This window comes from Ictalurus punctatus, chromosome 21 (genome assembly GCF_001660625.3).
Source record: "Ictalurus punctatus breed USDA103 chromosome 21, Coco_2.0, whole genome shotgun sequence".
Classification (NCBI taxonomy): Eukaryota; Metazoa; Chordata; class Actinopteri; order Siluriformes; family Ictaluridae; genus Ictalurus; species Ictalurus punctatus.
In genome coordinates this window covers 20185001-20203620 of record NC_030436.2, presented here as the reverse complement: position 1 = coordinate 20203620, position 18620 = coordinate 20185001, and the positions used below count along the sequence as shown (strand labels likewise).

Below are 18620 nucleotides of genomic sequence, written 5' to 3'. Positions count from 1 at the left end.
ACAGAAGCAGAAAGTTATATATATTATAGAAAGTTGCAATAAAAACAGAGTTTTTTTTTTTTTTTTTGTGTGGAAACATTCTACCTACATTCTAAGAAGACATCTCGATATCAGAGCTTTCCTCCAGTGCTGTCCTCTGTGGGTTTCCCATAATGCCTTGTAAGCATACCGTTATGGGCGTGGCCTGTGCGTCACTGAACATAAAATGGCAGCCAAACAATTTCAGATGACTAAGAAAAAAAGCAAAGAGAATCACACACGTTCCTCACACGTGTAATCAGTCAGGAAATCGTTGTGCACGGTCTGTCACGGGGATGTCTGCTGGTAAACGAGACCTTTTAGCCGCACTCATGTTCGAGGCGTGTGAATCGAAGAGTTCTTTGTCCGATTGCGCGTCGTGATGACGTCACGTGACCCGTCTCGGCCCGGATATCGCGGAGTTTGCTTGATTTTTAGCGGAACGGCTAAATCCCGGAGCGACCGTGTTACGCCCACTGCTAATCAAGCTGCGCTCTACCGCGTGCGTGTATCACGCCTGTGTGAGGAGTGAGAGGTGGTCCAGGGCTTTAAAATTGCACACAGCAGGTGTGGAAAGACAAAGTACTGAAATAAAGCAGCACAAAAATAATAATAACCAGCTGCAGCAAAAAGTACAAGAAATCCATTTTAGACCCAAAAAAAAAAGCCGAGCCTCACGGTCGGGACGGAATTAAATGTTGTGAAGCCACGTTAACCGCGCTCGTATTGCGGTTTGAAATGAAGCGACTGGAAATCATATTTGTACATTTCACAACCAATTGTATTTATTTTACGGTCAGGTGAACGCGGCTGCCAGATCTGAACGCCTCTCTCTCCAAACCTGATGAAATCGCCTTCATGCTCGATTTCAGCTCCCGGCCCGCTCTCTTTTTCATTCCGGCTCGTTCTGTCGCGGCCGTTTTCCCGCTGAGTCACTCTTCTTCGTGGGGAAAAATGGTGATTTCAGGCGTGGCGAGTCGGCACATTTTAACACGCCTGTGCCTTCCTTCTCTACAGCTCTAATCTCGCTTTGATATTAAATTATCTCATGTTGTGGATCATTTTATTCTCTCAAGTAATCCGTGTTCACTCGTGTCTGAGTTCACCCCGGCCTTCCTGCCACCCCTGAATGTGAAGGTTCCAGGGCCAATAACATGAAGCGTGTGTGTGCACGTGTGTGTGTGTGTGTGTGTTGTGACTGTCAGTTAATTTTCTGTCCTGTGCACAGAAATGTGGTTTGTACTGATAGATTAATTAAGCCTCTGTCACCTTTTAAGTTCTCAGAGTGACATGTAGGAGCAGCAGAACTTTAATAGCTGCAAACACCACACACCATGACACGTTAGTTTAAGCAGTAGTTATGTTATTTCATGTCGTACTAAACAATATATATATATATATATATATAAAGCGTGTAGTTCAGTGATTTAGTTCAGTGATGCTGTGAATAAAACAGTTTAATATTGAATTTTTTTCTGATTCATGACAGTAATTTTCACACTGTGTGGAATAAATGTGCCTCTAATGGGAGTTTACTGATTCGTTGATGTCTGGTAAATAAAAGTGTTTCATACAGTGGTGTGCAGGGGCCAATGTGCAAATGTAGAAAAAAACGTGCAAATGCAGGCAACACGTGCAAATGTAGAAAACACGTGCAAAAGCAGAAAACGTGTGCAAATGCAGAAAACACGTGCAAATATAAAATCCACACGCAAATGCAGAAAACACGTGCAAATGGTGAAAACACGTGCAAATGGAGAAAAGACGTGCAAATGCAGAAAACACGTGCAAATATAGAATCCATGTGCACTGGCACTATTACTGCTAAGTGCCTAAAAGCCACGCCCCTAAATTTTACGTGCAGCTAGGTTAACCGCGGATTCATGAAGAGCGGCTGCTAAAACAACCTCTAGGTTCTTCTGTCACATATCCCTGGGAATCGTTTCTGTTTTGCTGTAAACCATGTCTGTTGTGCTTCTCGGCTTATTACAGTTCTTCTGGTTTGTGCAGTGCATTGTCCTCTGCCGGCTTTATTACCCGGATTCCCTGAACGTAGCAAGCAAAAGTGCTATAAGCGATTCTCGCTCATTACACCAGCTCTACTTATTTAGTAAATAAAAGTGATTCGTATTAAATGTGATCTTGATTCAGAACACTGATTCTTTGACTCTGTTGAATAAAATGATTCTGATACAGTATCATGATTCTTTTAGTTAAATAAAAGTGATTCTGATTCGGTACAATGATTCCCCAAGTCTGTCAAATAAAAAGATATGAATTATTGATTTAGTATGCTGATACTTTGACTTCAGTGAATAAAAAAGATTCTGATTCGGTATCATGATTCTTTGCCTTTGGTGAATTAACCTGATTCTGATTCAGCTCACTGCTTTACTAAACGGATAAAAACGATTCATATTACACATGATTCTGAATCAGTACACTGATTCTCTGAGTCTGTTGAAGAAAAGTGATTCTGAATCAGTATACTGATTCCCTGAGTCTGTTGAAGAAAAGTGATTCTGAATCAGTACAATGATTCCCTGAGTCTGTTGAAGAAAATTGATTCTGAACCAGTATACTGATTCCCTGAGTCTGTTGAAGAAAAGTGATTCTGAATTAATACACTGATTCCCTGAGTATGTTGAAAAAATGTGATTCTGAATCAGTACACTGATTACCTGAGTCTGTTGAAGAAAAGTGATTCTGAATCAGTATACTGATTCCCTGAGTCTGTTGAAGAAAAGTGATTCTGAATCAGTACACTGATTCCCTGAGTCTGTTGAAGAAAAGTGATTCTGAATCAGTATACTGATTCCCTGAGTCTGTTGAAGAAAAGTGATTCTGAATCAGTACAATGATTCCCTTTTTGTTTCTTGTTCTTTCTTACAGTATCCAAGGCAAACCTCCCCCCACAGAACCCAGTAATGGGCCCAAGCCGGGAGGATCGGTCGGCGGCGTCCCCGATCAGAGCCACTCTCCCCGGAAGAGCCCTCAGGGGGACATGGGCGGCCCTAAATCGCCCTACTCTTTGCCCCAGATTGCCCCAATGCCCAGCAGTAAGCTGTGCCCGGTGTGTAAGACAGCTGACCTGACGGGCGTCACGGACGGACAGCCGAACTGCAACACGTGCACGCAGTGCCGTGCCACAGTGTGTAACCAGTGCGGCTTCAACCCCAACCCACACCTCACAGAGGTAAGAGTTCAGCAGCCATAACCCTATTCTCTCCATAACCTTCCTTCATGATTAACACTGGCCGAGCGCTGAAGAAGTCGGGCTCGTCTCGTCACGACGTTATCGCTGTCTGGATGTTCCGCTAATGTGGAATATAAATGATGTAAAGACTGCTGAGACACACAGAGCGGTGTAGCTCTGACTGGACACAGAGAGAGAGAGAGAGAGAGAGAGAAATAAAGAGCCTGACAGATAACAGATAAAGAGAAAGAGTGAGGATGACAGAAGGAAAAAAGATAAAGAGACAGTTGAGCATGACCTCGGTGCTCATACTGCCGGAGGAAGTATGGCCGCTGCTCTGGAGATCGACGGGGAAATAGAGACGGTGATAGATGTGTGATGTGTTTTAAACAGTACATCTCGAGTTCCTTTGTGCCTCAGTCACCACATCCTCGGACTGCCTCCGTGTCAGAAAGCCCCTCGACACGCCTCGCGTTCTGGACGCCGTTTACTTCGTCAAAAGCTTTAGTGCGCTAACTACTGATTAGTGTGTGCTAGTTTACTGGGGTTAGCGTGAAATGATCCACACGCACAGTTTCGTTTCTCCTCACACATACGCCGTCACATGTTCTTTCACTTCCTGTCAAAATTCATGCTCACCCGATTACGTCCTGCAATCAAAAACACACCGAGAGGGGTGAGAGAGAGTGAAGAGTCTGCAGTTATTCGTGTGAAAAGATGAGGATGGAGGAAGACAGAACGGCTCTGAGAGAGAGAGAGAGAGCGAGAGAGAGAGACGGTGCAGACTGACAAATCAATGTTTAAGGGGAGGAGGAAGAAGGATGGATGGAGTAAGAGAGAGAGAGAGTAAGAAAGGGGTCAATAGGATGAGAGAAGGTTGGAACGAGAGATAAAGGTAACAGAATGAGTGAGAAGAGAGGGAGAGAGAAAGAAAAGAAATAGAAATTTGGGATAAAAGAGACGGATGATATTAAACTTCGATGAGAGAGAGAGAGAGAGAGAGAGAGAGAGAGAGACGTGGACACACTTCAGTGGTCTCCCCTACAGCATGCAGCACCTCGAGCACTCAGCCATCGGGCCAGTCTCTATTTATAGATCTTCCTGCAATCCTCCACCTCTCCAAGAGAGAGAGAGAGAGAGAGAGAGAGAGAGAGAGAGAGAGGGAGAGAGGGAGGGAGAGAGAGAGAGAGAGGGAGAGAGGGAGGGAGAGGGAGGGAGGGAGGGAGGGAGAGAGAGGGAGGGAGGGAGGGGGGAGAAGGATGAATGGAGTATAAGAGAGGGAGAGAGAGAGTGCGAAAGGGGTAATTAGGACGAGAGGAGATGGGAAGGTGGAGAAGAGCGAAGAGAGAGAAGGGGACTGGTAAAGAAGCGAGGAATGAAAAAAAGAAAGAGAAAACATGGCAGCAGTTCCTAAGCACCACACTGAGAATTCGTTACATAATTCTGAACTATTTCCGAGAACTAATTCAGGCTCTTTACTTTATCTGACCAATCAGAGACCAGAATCCGATCACGTGACTAGTTTCACTTGTCAGGATTTATTACAGGTTTTTTTCAGTGTAGAATCTCCCGTGCCCGTCTCACACCGCCGGACGCATCGGCGCCGAGCCTTTATAAACTCGGCAAAATGAAAACGATGTACGAAGAGAAAAACGAGTAAAAAGCGAGAGATATCGCGCACGAGAGAAGACGGGATATGAGGTCTGATACCGATAGTGATATCGCGTCTCTGTGCTTGTGCTGCGTGTCTTCGTCTCTGCTGCTTTCGGCCAATACGTCTGCGCATTAATATGAAAAGAGAAAAGAAGTAGAGGATTACTGTTTAAATGAGAGGACGTGATAAACGTTAGATTACGGCGATGAAATAAAGTCTGATTTCACTGCGTTCGGAATTTAAGCTGCAGAATCAGACATAAGACTGGCAGCAGGAAGTGAGCCTGGAGCCATCTGGACTGCACACACACACACACACACACACACACACATGCCATCCCACACTCACAAACGGAACACTGCCAGTCCTTGAGAGATCTTCTTCCCACCTTCAGCGCTGGTGTCTTGGCAGGACCTTCACCGGATCCTCACTCAGTGGTTGTTGATTGGGGGTGGGGTGGGGGTTGGAGAGGGGAGGGGTTGATGGGGGATGTGTGGTTGTGGGGGCATTTTTTTGTTCAAGCAAATTCAACCCCTCATCCTAACCCCTGATCCACTGGTGACAATGCTCACACCAGAAATCTCAGTGAACCTCAAAGACCTGTTCACAGACACCGGTTACGGCTGAGAGGAAGTGACGCTGCGTTTGAGTTAGCTCTGCAGCGGGAAGTCTGAACTCGGAATTACGCCACGTTTGAGTGTTGGAAAAAACACAGACGCCTCCGTAAAGCGTCCCGCCGAGGGTGTGAGCGGCCGTGCTCCGTACCGGCGCGACGTGGACGTGGATTTGAGGAGACCTTCCCGATTTCCCCAGACGGAGCTGAGCTGGTGTTTCCCTTGTCTTTTCCCTCTGTCTGTAATTCTTTTACGAGTTACGACCTTCAGTTGAAGGCGGCGTAAAAAAAAAAAAAAAATGTTGGACGTCTCTCGACACTTTTCTGAAAGGTTCGTAAAAGAAGAAAGGAACTGCTGACGGCAGCACTTTACAAATATTCCCAGATGATTCTCTGTAAAACATGCGCCGACTACATTTGGGATAAATGGGACATTGTGGAGGTTTGAACTGTTGCTTCCTCTGACACGCAACCCTGTGTGGGCGGAGTTTGCATGTTCTCCCCGTGCTGCGGGGGTTTCCTCCGGGTACTCCGGTTTCCTCCCCCAGTCCAAACACATGCATGGTAGGCCGATTGGCGTGTCTAAAGTGTCCGTAGTGTGTGAATGGGTGTGTGAGTGTGTGTGTGATTGTGCCCTGCGATGGATTGGCACCCTGTCCAGGGTGTACCCCGCCCTGTGCCCCATGCTCCCTGGGATCGGCTCCAGGTTCCCCCGTGATCCTGTAGTATAAGCGGTACAGAAGATCCATGGCACCAGAACTGAATACCTGACCATCCATTTAAATGAGTGGTGAAGTGTAGAGCGCGTGTGTGTTGGTTTGGAACACGGCAGGCGGCCCACGGTAATAAATATCACTTAGACACCGGTGTCGTGACTCCTGCGGCCTTTCGATTTGTGGTGAGCTGTTTAAATTAAAATCTTTTTCCCTTTAACGAGGACAGGTTCAAAGCGGCGTTTGTTCCGTCTGCACCCTCTCACCTCTGCGCTGAAGCCGGTAATGAAATGACACTCGGCGTGTGCGGCCGTTTTCCGGGTCTTCCATCGACTTGCAGGTGAATCCGAGCACGGAGCTGAGCACGGAGCTGAGCACTCGACGGTCAAGGGTCTTAAGAACGAGACGAATAATTAGGGATTATTGGCTCTCTGGCACTTGTGGAATTTGGTCTCGTAAGTAAAGTAAAGACTCTTAACCTCTGAGCTCTCACTGAGTCACACGGCGTTTCTGAACCAACAGCAGCATGGACTATGAAACGGGAGCTGGTTGTTCCCGCCCGCTCGCCCTGACCCCCTTCATTTTCTCCTCCCAAAATCATGTGTGTGTCATGCAGAGGAAACGTAGACTGTCCCACATTCAGGAGGAAGGCGAGCGCTTCAGTCCCTTCTGCTGTCCTCTCTGCGCCGCACGTCGAACCGCCGATCCCCACATCACTCCAACGCCCGGGTTCACACCGGAGCTACAAGGCTAATGCTAAGGAGACAGAGATACAGAGACCTCAAAAGGAAGATTCAGAGAGGCTTAGGGTTAGGGTTAGGGAAAAAGACAGACAGATGGAGAGACAGACAGAGGAGTGGAAATATGGAGAAACAAACAGCTAAAGAGGCAGAACTACAGAGACATGAAAAAGGAAGCACATGTAGAGAGACAGAGAAATAGAGACGGAGACGGACAGAGAAAAGCAGACAGACAGACAGGCAGACAGAGAGATAGATAGAGATGCAAGCAGACAGAGATAGATAGATAGATCGATAGACAGACAGACAGATAGATAGACACTTTCTCTACAGAATAATGAGGGGAGAAAGAGAGAGAGATAGACACAGTAACAGAGAGACAGACAGAAAGAGAGAGACACAGTGTGGTGTAATGTTCTCAAAACTTAATCTGGGACAAGTCACATCAAAAGCACACCAACAAACCTTTAAATATCACACACACACACACACACACACACACACACACACACACACACACACACACACACCTTTGCCTCATTAGATGCCAGCATTTGGCATCAGTGCAGAATGACAGCTCATGAGTGGCTTTTAAACACACACACACACACAAAGTGAAAATTTAACACCACCTTTACAAACTCACACATATACACACACACACACACACACACACACACACACACACACACACACAGAGTGAATGTTTAACACCACCTTTACAAACACACACACACAAATGAAATGGAAAGAATAAATGGCCACTTTGTCACTTTTTATCCCGAATATTGTTAGTGAGACATGTTTGGTAGTTCGGTAATGGAGCTAACATGCTAATGTTTAGCGTGATGTACACTGCATGTCCTCAGCGTAATGTCCCTCTGAAAATTAAATTCTCATGAGATTGTTGTCGTGTTGCAGATGGGAGAGAGGGGGTGAGAGAGAGAGAGACGGGAGAGAGGGGGTGAGAGAGAGAGAGACGGGAGAGAGAGGGGTGAGAGAGAGAGAGACGGGAGAGAGGGGGTGAGAGAGAGAGAGACGGGAGAGAGAGGGGTGAGAGAGAGAGAGACGGGAGAGAGGGGGTGAGAGAGAGAGAGACGGGAGAGAGAGGGGTGAGAGAGAGAGAGACGGGAGAGAGGGGGTGAGAGAGAGACACGGGAGAGCGGTGGGGTGAGAGAGAGAGAGAGACGGGAGAGAGGGGGTGAGAGAGAGAGAGACGGGAGAGAGGGGGTGAGAAAGAGACGGGAGAGCGGTGGGGTGAGAGAGAGAGAGACGGGAGAGAGAGGGGTGAGAGAGAGAGAGACAGGAGAGAGGGGGTGAGAAAGAGACGGGAGAGCGGTGGGGAGAGAGAGAGAGAGAGACGGGAGAGAGAGGGGTGAGAGAGAGACGGGAGAGGGGGGTGAGAGAGAGAGAGACGGGGAGAGGGGGTGAGAGAGAGACGGGAGAGGGGGGGTGAGAGAGAGAGAGACGGGAGAGAGGTGGGGTGAGAGAGAGTATTTGCTGAATTAACACTCATTCCTGTTTTGTCCCATTGTGGTTGTCTATTCCTGGGCTGTCTTGTGTCTCTGGGGTGCTGAGGTGTGGCAACACACACACACACACACACACACACACACACACACACACACACACACACACACACACACACACACACACAAACAGGCTGACACAATGACCACTTGGCGAAGCCTGTTTATTTACACCACCTGGTGTAAGACCCACATAAAAATACAACATTGCTTGTGTTCTAATCCAGAGAGGTACACTTCCCCCAGACACTTCCCCCAGACACTTCCCCCAGACACTTCACCCAGACACTTCCCCTAGACACTTCCCCTAGACACTTCCCTTAGACACGTCCAATAGACACTTCCCCCAGACACTTCCCCCAGACACTTCCCTTAGACACGTCCAATAGACACTTCCCCCAGACACTTCCCCTAGACACTTCCCCCAGACACTTCCCCCAGACACTTCCCCTAGACACTTCCCCCAGACACTTCCCCCAGACACTTCCCCTAGACACGTCCAATAGACACTTCCCCCGGACACTTCTCCCAGACACTTCCCCTAGACACGTCCAATAGACACTTGCCCTAGACACGTCCAATAGACACTTGCCCTAGACACATCCCCTAGACACGTCCTCTAGACACTTCCCCTAGACATGTCCCCTAGACACTTCCCCTAGACACGTCCTCTAGACACGTCCCCTAGACACCTCCCCTAGACACGTCCCCTAGACACTTCCCTTAGACACGTCCCCTAGACACGTCCAATAGACACTTCCCCCAGACACTTCCCCTAGACACGTCCAATAGACACTTCCCCTAGACACGTCCCCTAGACACTTCCCGTAGACACTTCCCCTAGACACTTCCCCTAGACACTTCCCATAGACACGTCCCCTAGACACTTCCCTTAGACACGTCCCCTAGACACGTCCAATAGACACTTCCCCCAGACACTTCCCCTAGACACGTCCAATAGACACTTCCCCTAGACACGTCCAATAGACACTTCCCCTAGACACGTCCCCTAGACACTTCCCCTAGACACTTCCCCTAGACACTTCCCGTAGACACGTCCCCTAGACACTTCCCCTAGACACTTCCACTTGACGGCTATGGCTCTACAGAGAGATGTAGTTTAATTACATTTTTAATTAAAGTATGAATTAGTGCAGGAACTCTTTAACACCCTGCGTGTTCATTAGTTCAGATACACAGTCCCAGTGAAGGGGGCGTGGCCTCTGTGTCTGTCAGTCTCAGTGAAGGAGGCGTGGCTTCTATAACTGTCAGTCTCAATAAAGGAGACGTGGCTTTTGTATTTTCAGTCTTGATGAAGTAGGTGAAGTAGGTTGAAATGACAATAAAATGATGTCACAGAGCTAAAACAGCCATAGTTTCTTTCTCAGCACATACAGCAGCACCAGACTCGGGTAGAAGGCGTGGCCTAAACTACGACTTCATTAGAAGCGATTTGGTACAAGGTGGATATTTTGTACTCTTCCGTTCGGTGGAACTGTTCCTTTAAGGTGGAGTGTTTTCATGCAAATGTGAAAGTCAGACTCGATTACTGAAAGGGTCATTATGTGGCTTCAGTTTAACTTTGATGTCCCATTCAAATGAGTTCATAATGAAAGAAATGCAAATGAGTGTGATGCTAATGATGAGTTCACTGACAATACAAGATACTTTGTGTGTGTGTTCTCAAGACACATGGACAGTAGGGGGTGCCATGCTTGCCAAGTTTACTCAACTGGGATGTGTGTACTTGCTATGCATAGATCACACACACACACATACACACACACACGGATACACAAACATTATATAAGAAGTGTGAATGCAGCACGATTTCAGCAGCTGTTCTTGCTCTGCTTTGCCAATTATCATATAAAAGCTTCAAATCTCACATGCTCAATCTGTCTCACATCATCACCTGCATGGGAAAATGGAAAGACACAGAGAGAGAGAGAGAGAGAGAGAGAGAGAGAGAGAGGTTATTTAGTGTGTGATTACATGGGCATTATGGTAAATAAGATAAATTCTTGCAAGTGAGTAAGTCAGGTAAGTGTGTATTTGAGTGAGACAGGTGGGTGTGTCTTTGAGTGGGACAGGTGGGTGTGTCTTTGAGTGGGACAGGTGGGTGTGTCTGAGTGGAACAGGTGGGTGTGTATTTGACTGAGACAGGTGGGTGTGTCTTTGAGTGGGACAGGTGGGTGTGTCTGAGTGGAACAGGTGGGTGTGTCTGAGTGAGACAGGTGGGTGTGTCTTTGAGTGAGACAGGTGGGTGTGTCTTTGAGTGGGACAGGTGGGTGTGTATTTGAGTGGGACAGATGAGTCTGTCTGAATTGGACAGGTAGGTGTGTCTGAGTGGGACAGATGGGTGTGTCTGAGTGAGACAAGTGGGTGTGTATTTGAGTGAGACAGGTGGGTGTGTATTTGAGTGGGACAGGTGGGTGTGTCTGAGTGGGACACGTTAGTGTGTCTTTGAGTAGGACAGGTGGGTGTGTCTTTGAGTGGGACAGGTGGGTGTGTCTGAGTGGGACAGATGGGTGTGTCTGAGTGAGACAAGTGGGTGTGTATTTGAGTGAGACAGGTGGATGTGTATTTGAGTGGGACAAGTGGGTGTGTCTTTGAGTGAGACAGGTGGGTGTGTCTTTGAGTGAGACAGGTGGGCGTGTCTGAGTGAGACAGGTGGGTGTGTATTTGAGTGGGACAGGTGGGTGTGTCTTTGAGTGGGACAGGTGGGTGTGTCTTTGAGTGAGACAGGTGGGTGTGTCTTTGAGTGGGACAGGTGGGTGTGTCTTTGAGTGGGACAGGTTTGTGTTTCTGAGTGGGACAGGTGGGTGTGTATTTGAGTGGGACAGATGGGTGTGTATTTGAGTGGGACAAGTGGGTGTGTCTGAGTGGGACAGGTGGGTATGTATTTGAGTGGGACAGGTTGGTGTGTATTTGAGTGGGACAGATGGGTGTGTATTTGAGTGGGACAGGTGGGTGTGTCTGAGTGAGACAGGTGGGTGTGTCTGAGTGGGACAGGTGGGTGTGTATTTGAGTGGGACAGGTGGGTATGTATTTGAGTGAGACAGGTGGGTGTGTCTTTGATTGGGACAGATGGGTATGTATTTGAGTGGGACAGGTGGGTGTGTCTTTGAGTGGGACAGGTGGGTGTGTATTTGAGTGGGACAGGTGGGTGTGTATTTGAGTGGGACAGGTGGGTGTGTCTGAGTGGGACAGGTGGGTATGTATTTGAGTGAGACAGGTGGGTGTGTCTTTGAGTGAGACAGGTGGGTGTGTCTTTGAGTGGGACAGGTGGGTGTGTCTTTGAGTGGGACAGGTGGGTGTGTATTTGAATGGGACAGGTGGGTGTCTTTGAGTGGGACAGGTGGGTGTGTCTGAGTGAGACAGGTGGGTGTGTCTGAGTGAGACAGGTGGGTGTGTATTTGAATGGGACAGGTGGGTGTCTTTGAGTGGGACAGGTGGGTGTGTCTGAGTGAGACAGGTGGGTGTGTATTTGAGTGGGACAGGTGGGTGTCTTTGAGTGGGACAGGTGGGTGTGTCTGAGTGAGACAGGTGGGTGTGTCTTTGAGTGGGACAGGTTGGTGTGTATTTGAGTGGGACAGATGGGTGTGTCTGAATTGGACAGGTAAGTGTGTCTGAGTGAGACAAGTGGGTGTGTATTTGAGTGAGACAGGTGGGTGTGTCTGAGTGGGACACGTGGGTGTGTATTTGAGTGGGACAGGTGGGTGTGTCTGAGTGAGACAGGTGGGTGTGTCTGAGTGGGACAGATGAGTGTGTATTTGAGTGGGACAGATGAGTGTGTATTTGAGTGAGACAGGTGGGTGTGTATTTGAGTGGGACAGGTGGGTCTGTATTTGAGTGGGACAGGTGGGTGTGTCTGAGTGAGACAGGTGGGTGTGTCTTTGAGTGGGACAGGTTGGTGTGTATTTGAGTGGGACAGATGAGTGTGTATTTGAGTGAGACAGGTGGGTCTGTATTTGAGTGGGACAGGTGGGTGTGTCTGAGTGGGACAGGTGGGTGTGTATTTGAGTGGGACAGGTGGGTGTGTATTTGAGTGGAACAGATGGGAAGGAGTGGGAATATAGTTAAGGTAAAGTGCAGGTAATTTGACTGCCCAAATTCATCACGATCCTGAGTCGGCACAATCCTTTGTGCTCTGATCATGTTAATGTTTCCTCTAATTTCACACAAACAGTTTAACCTCATGAAGTGCTTGTTAATGAGCTGATGAGCTGAATCAGGTGAGTGATAAAACACTTGGGGATTGCGAAGCATGGTGCACAATAATCCTATTAAGCAACTCTTTGTTGTCATGTCATTGTTTATGGTAAATAGTGATTATATAAGCAGTTGGAGAGTGAGCTGTTGAGTGGTTCTTTGGGTGGTAGTATCAGGTGTAGTACCAGGCATCTGTTGTATGATGAAATACCAACAGAGCTTGTAAGCGTATGTGAAATGTTTAATGAAACGCTTGTAGCGCTGTCTTTCTTTCTCACTCTTTAATAATTCAATGCTGCTTTATTGGCATGGCTGCTGTTCATATAATATTTCCAAAGCATTTGATCACAGAGGAATGATACAAGGTCTCTCTCTCTCTCTGTCTCTCTCTCTCTGTCTCTCTCTCTGTCTCTTCATCTTCTTTCTATCTTCTTGTTTCTTGGCTCTGTCTCTCAGGTGCAGGAATGGCTGTGTCTGAACTGCCAGATGCAAAGGGCATTAGGAATGGACATGGACACCCCACGATCCAAGAGTCAGCAGCAGATCCATTCTCCGCAGCAGTCCACCAAACCCCAACCTCGAACTGCGCCCCAAACTCCATCTTCGACCCAAGCCAAACCTTTCCCGGCATCCCAGAATGAACTAAAATCTCAATCTCAACCATCCACCCCCCTGAAAACACAAACCCAAGTGAAAACTCAACTCGAACCCTCTCCATCAACCCAAACCCAAGCAAAACCTCAACCCCAACACTCTCCATCAACCCAAACCCAAGCAAAACCTCAACCCCAACCCTCTCCATCAGCCCAAACCCAAGCAAAACCTCAACCCCAACCCTTTCCATCAGCCCAAACTCAAGCAAAACCTCAACCTCAACCATCTCCATCAGCCCAAACCCAAGCCAAACCTCAATCCCAGACTACACCATCAGCCCAAACCCAAGCCAAACCTCAATCCCAGACTATTCCATCAGCCCAAACCCAAGCCAAACCTCAATCCCAACCTCCGACCCCTTCGCACACTCAACCGAAACTTCCGTCCACCCCTCAGACTCAACGAAAATCTCAATCCCAGCCTGCGACTCCCACCAAATCTCAACCGAATCCTCCTCCATCGGAGCAGCCGTTTGGCAAGCTCTTCGGATTTGGCGCATCCCTCCTGAACCAGGCCAGCAGTCTGATATCGCTCGACCAGCCGCAGCCTCAGTCTCAGCCTCAGTCTCAGCCTCAGACACCTCAGAAGGCTCCAACAGCAACTCCAAAACCCAGCGCCCAACCCAGACCCCATCCTGGACCCCAACCTGGAGCGCCGTCTCAGCAGCAGAAGAGTAGACCCAAAGTGTGCTGCCCGCTGTGCAAGACCGAGCTAAACGTTGGTGTGCCTACAGAACCTCCCAATTACAACCACTGCACCCAGTGCCACGCCCAGGTCTGCAACATGTGCGGCTTCAATCCCACGCCTCATCTCACTGAGGTAAGACAGCAGGCTTACTAAAGGTGGTCTAGATCTCTACATCTTGATCTCTTTGTGTGTGGTGATGATCTTTTTGGGAGAAAACATTGAGTAAGATGTCATTATTTAGGGAGTGTGAAACGCTCCACTGGTTCAGACGCGAGCTGGATGGTGCTCTTTCAGAGTCATGTGTTACATTCACCAAGTTAGTTCTTGCCCACGAAAAACTTGTCTTGTGTACTAATTAGCATGTTTTTGGGGGGATTCATTACCCTTCCTGCTTGGGAAGTATGGGATCGTGTGTGTGTGTGTGTGTGTGTGTGTGTGTAGTGTTCAGGTCTGTTCGTCTGTTGCCATTTCGTTTTTAGTCACAATTAAATAATTGTCCCTTGTATGCTTTTGGGTGGTTCTCCTTGAAGTTGCCTCCTGCTGATTGACCCAGTCCACTTCAAGCCCAAGTTCTCACATCCCTGTTTGGAACCACCGAAGCACTCGGGCTAATGATTCATAGAGGCGGCCGATCGGACCTTAATTATGCAAATCGGTCCCGATTGAATGATTGCGGTAATAACAGGCTTTCAGACGAGCGCTGGGATCCTTTATGAGCGTGCTCAGTCACACATCGGGCTGTCACACGCCAGAGAAAGCACACATCTCTATGGAAACTGAAGAATGGCAACTGTTTTGTATCTTGCTTGTGGAAGATAGGGGGTGTTATTTGATGTCAGAGGTGGGTGGTATCATCCTGTTGAAATGTTTTTCCTGGAAAAAGTTTCACCCTAGGGGTCGTGGGTGCCTAGAGACAGGTTATGTTTTGTGAGAGACAGAGAGATGATCCCAAATCAGCAATTTTACATATCTCTCTCTCTTTCTCTCGCATTTCTTTTTCTTCCTGTCCCAAGTTACAGCATGTAACTCACCTGCTCAGATTGCATCAACACCTGAGGAAGTTGCTCGTTACTTCTGTGTCCTGAATATTTTAACGTTGCAGAGCATAAACCTTGCAGAGCAGCATGGTGGTGCGGTGGGTAGCTTTGCCGGGTTACAGGTCCCGGGTTGCTGATACGATCCTGAGCTCGGTATATTTTGCACGTTGTCCCCGTGTCCACCTTTTGTCTCTCTTCCCAAAAAACACACCGGTTGATCGGAGACCCTAAGTTGCCCCTAGGTGAGATTGTGATCATGTTGCCCTGTGTTCCATCCTGGGTGTATTTCCGTCTCCAGCATCGGTTCACACTGACCCCAGACCAGGATAAAGAGTTTAGTGAAGACTTACATACCTGTTTATGTTTATTTTTATCTGGATCACTTTCAGCTTTGAGGGCCTAGATGTGGTTCGAGGTGAAGTTTTAAGGTAATGATCTGGAGTGTCAAAATTAAAAAAATAGTTTAAAATAGTGAGGACATTCTTTCTTTAACTGTGAGCTCTGCCTGCCCACGAGTGCACCAGGGAAAGCAAAAAAAACAAAAACCCACAAATAATACAGTAATGTTGGCAACAAACCAAAAAAACCTCGCTTGCCACTCTGGGAGGCTGTTGAGCATGTAGACCTGGCATCGGTGTCAGCCTGCTCCATCTCTGTCACTGAGAGGAACAGAAATACCTCCAGTGAAACAAGGTGCAGGTCAGAGCCCTTCCCTAATTACCTGCTTTCTCCTGCTGGCAGTCAGCAGCGACGCGCTCTGCCCATCTTGGCACGGGCGTGGGTGTGTTGGATGGGGGGGGTTGCGGTGGTGTAGGTGGTGTAGTTGGTGTAGGTGGCTGGCACGTTCTTGCTGTGTACACACACTACGAGAGGGTTTAGTAATCTCTTCCTTAAACAAACGTGGACTTCCAGTTGTACTTCGCCAACAAGTTTGACCTTAATCTCGCCGACGTGAGCCGAGCCGAGCCGAGCTTTTGGCCTTTTACTGCTAATGAACTTCTGGAGTGTGTGGAGATTAACATCTCTGTCTTCATATCATCACACTCCTTTGGATTTTTTATTTTTTCAAATTGGAAATGCAGAATGTCAAGGATACATAATTTATCTGCTTTTTCATCGTGTGTGTGTGTGTGTGTGTGTGTGTGTGTGTGTGTGTGTGTGTGTGTGTGTGAGTGACAAAAACATTTTCCTTTTGGTTACTGAGATTAAGGTTGAGTTTAGGAGTGTAGTATTACTTAGCTACACTAATTGTTATGCCAATGGAAGGTCCTCACAAAGATAGAAAAGTCTCTGTGTGTGTGTGTGTGTGTGTGTGTGTGTGTGTGTGTGCATGTGTGTTTAAAGAAGTTGATCTTCTACGTATAATTTTTTAAAAATATCTTAGTCCTGAGCAGTCTGCTTTAAAAACAATGTATGAAAATGTAAGTTCTGAAGTTTACTTCTTTGCTAACGTAGCTAACACATGAAGGCTAAAGTGTACTTGCTAGCAATGCACATTAGCGGTGTAGCTAATTAGCTGGATTAGCAAACGTTGGATCATGTTAAAAGTTGAGCGTTTCATCAGCTGTGGTTCGGTCTCATTTATAAGTTTAAGGCTGGGGAATTTTACTTATAGGTGTGTGTGTGTGTGTGTGTGTGTGTGTGTGTGAGAGAGAGAGCGAGAGAGAGAGCGAGAGCGAGAGAGATAGAGAGGTAATTCATATTAGCTGTGTGTGAGTCATTTCTTTTCAGCTTGTACACACAGATTGTGGAAAAAAGCAGCACTTACTCTTATTGTTCGTTCTCTTAATCTCGATGCGAGATGGTCGTCTGTGGCCAGACGCCTCACGCTTCATCTACATAACTCTGCCTTTCAGAAACGTTAGCATTCGTGTGTGTGTGTGTGTGTGTGTGTGTGTGTGTGTGTGTGTTTGTTAATCAATCCTGTCTGCAGTCCTTGTAGTTTTTCACTTGCAGCCTGACATTTCATTAAATTGAAAATGCCATACAATAAACAATGCATTGTTACACGACGGAATGTGTGTGTGTGTGTGTGTGTGTGTGTGTGAGAGCGCGCATGTGTGTGTCTGTATCGGGTATGAATGCTGATTCATGATATTGTTTCTCTACAGCTATAGTTAGATAAAATGAACAAGAATAAACATTCATTTATAAACAGGTGACGTATAAGGGAACACCATAACATGGCTAGCTAGCTAGCAAATTAGCCTTAATGGCTAGTTAGCTAGCTATTTAAGTATGTTATTTCAGTAAACAGTCGTCTAGTTGTGTTTGTCACAAAAACCACATATCGTTTATCGTAGAAACCTCTTTACATATGGTGATATGATATCTTAACACAGCATTAACATCGTAAACGATCATATATAGCGATATGAAAACGCCGTATCGCTAAGATGCTAAGACACGTGAAGACGGAAACAACGAGAGTTCACGTTGTTGACGGTTTTCGTTGCGTCCCCAGGAGGACCGGTCTCAGGAAAACAGTGTATTATTTCCAGTCGTGTCGCGTGAGGTGTGCGTGCGTGCGTGAGATCTGCTGCCGAACGTGTGCAGTTGCCCCCTGTGCTTATGGGTAATGGAGTGTCGGCTCATTAAGCTGCAGAGTTCCTGTTGTGGCTAATGTGTCTGACTCATCGCCAGTGACTCACGCAGTCAGAGTGTCGCTCACTTCAAACACGACCGCAGCCCGAGAAAGAGCTTTGAAATTGTACATCTGCAGCCGGCTCCAGAATTATTGGCGCCCAAGTTTAAAACATAAAAACAAAAAAACAAAGCTTGTGAAAAATGTCTTTAATGCGGTTAATTAGCTTAGTCTCAAAATGAAAAATATGATGTTTAATGAAAGTAAATGTATTTATTTTTTAAAGAAGATTAAAAAAAAACCCCTGTACACAGCCCTCACCTGTTACCCTGTAAGCCAATTAGCGTAAAACAAACAACACACCTGTGTCATTTTCATCTGGAATTTTCCGTGGGTTAAGTCCACGTGTATAATTTAAGGACCCCCACCCCGTCCCCCCACCCCATCCCCGATCCCTTATTAGCTCTAGAGAGGTTTGTTAGAAAACCCCTTCAGGTGCCTGAGGCCTGATCTGACGCAATTTTCCTAGCAACATAGCAAAAACAAACAAACAAATAAATAAATAAATAGCACAGAACGACAACAGAAAACAGCAGAAATAAAATGCTTATAAATATTTTATTTGTTTCTTTCACATCAGGTCTACGATTGCCTTTATTTATTTCCCTTCCGTCTGTACAAAATGACAAACATAATAACTAGCAAGCTGTCTGGTCAGCATGTTAACTGAACTAGCGAGCCAGCCAGTGAGGAGACACGCTAACACGAGATGACTCTGCGATGTGAAACTGCTTCATTCTCGACAGTTTTGATTTTTTTTTAAATTAAAGTAATTTGAATATTTAGTATATCATATACAGTTTTTATAGAGATATTTAAAATTCTAAATCTTTTAAAATCAGTATTCAGTGTTTATATATTTTTTAGGACAAAACACTGCTTATAATGCTTAGGTAGGGCTGTTCTATATGTATAAAAAA

General features: G+C 46.8%; 1 protein-coding gene across 1 annotated transcript in view; it reads left to right on the top strand.

Moving 5' to 3' along the window:
* The first annotated feature begins 2757 nt into the window (after nucleotides 1-2757).
* Nucleotides 2758-18620, top strand: part of bsnb (bassoon (presynaptic cytomatrix protein) b) — a 51103-nt gene continuing 35240 nt past the window's right edge. The window contains exons 1-2 of the mRNA XM_017450031.3: nucleotides 2758-3214; nucleotides 13135-14151. Of these exons, the coding sequence (XP_017305520.2) occupies nucleotides 2876-3214; nucleotides 13135-14151 (1356 nt within the window). The 5' untranslated portion in view covers nucleotides 2758-2875. The remainder of the gene's footprint in view (nucleotides 3215-13134; nucleotides 14152-18620) is intronic.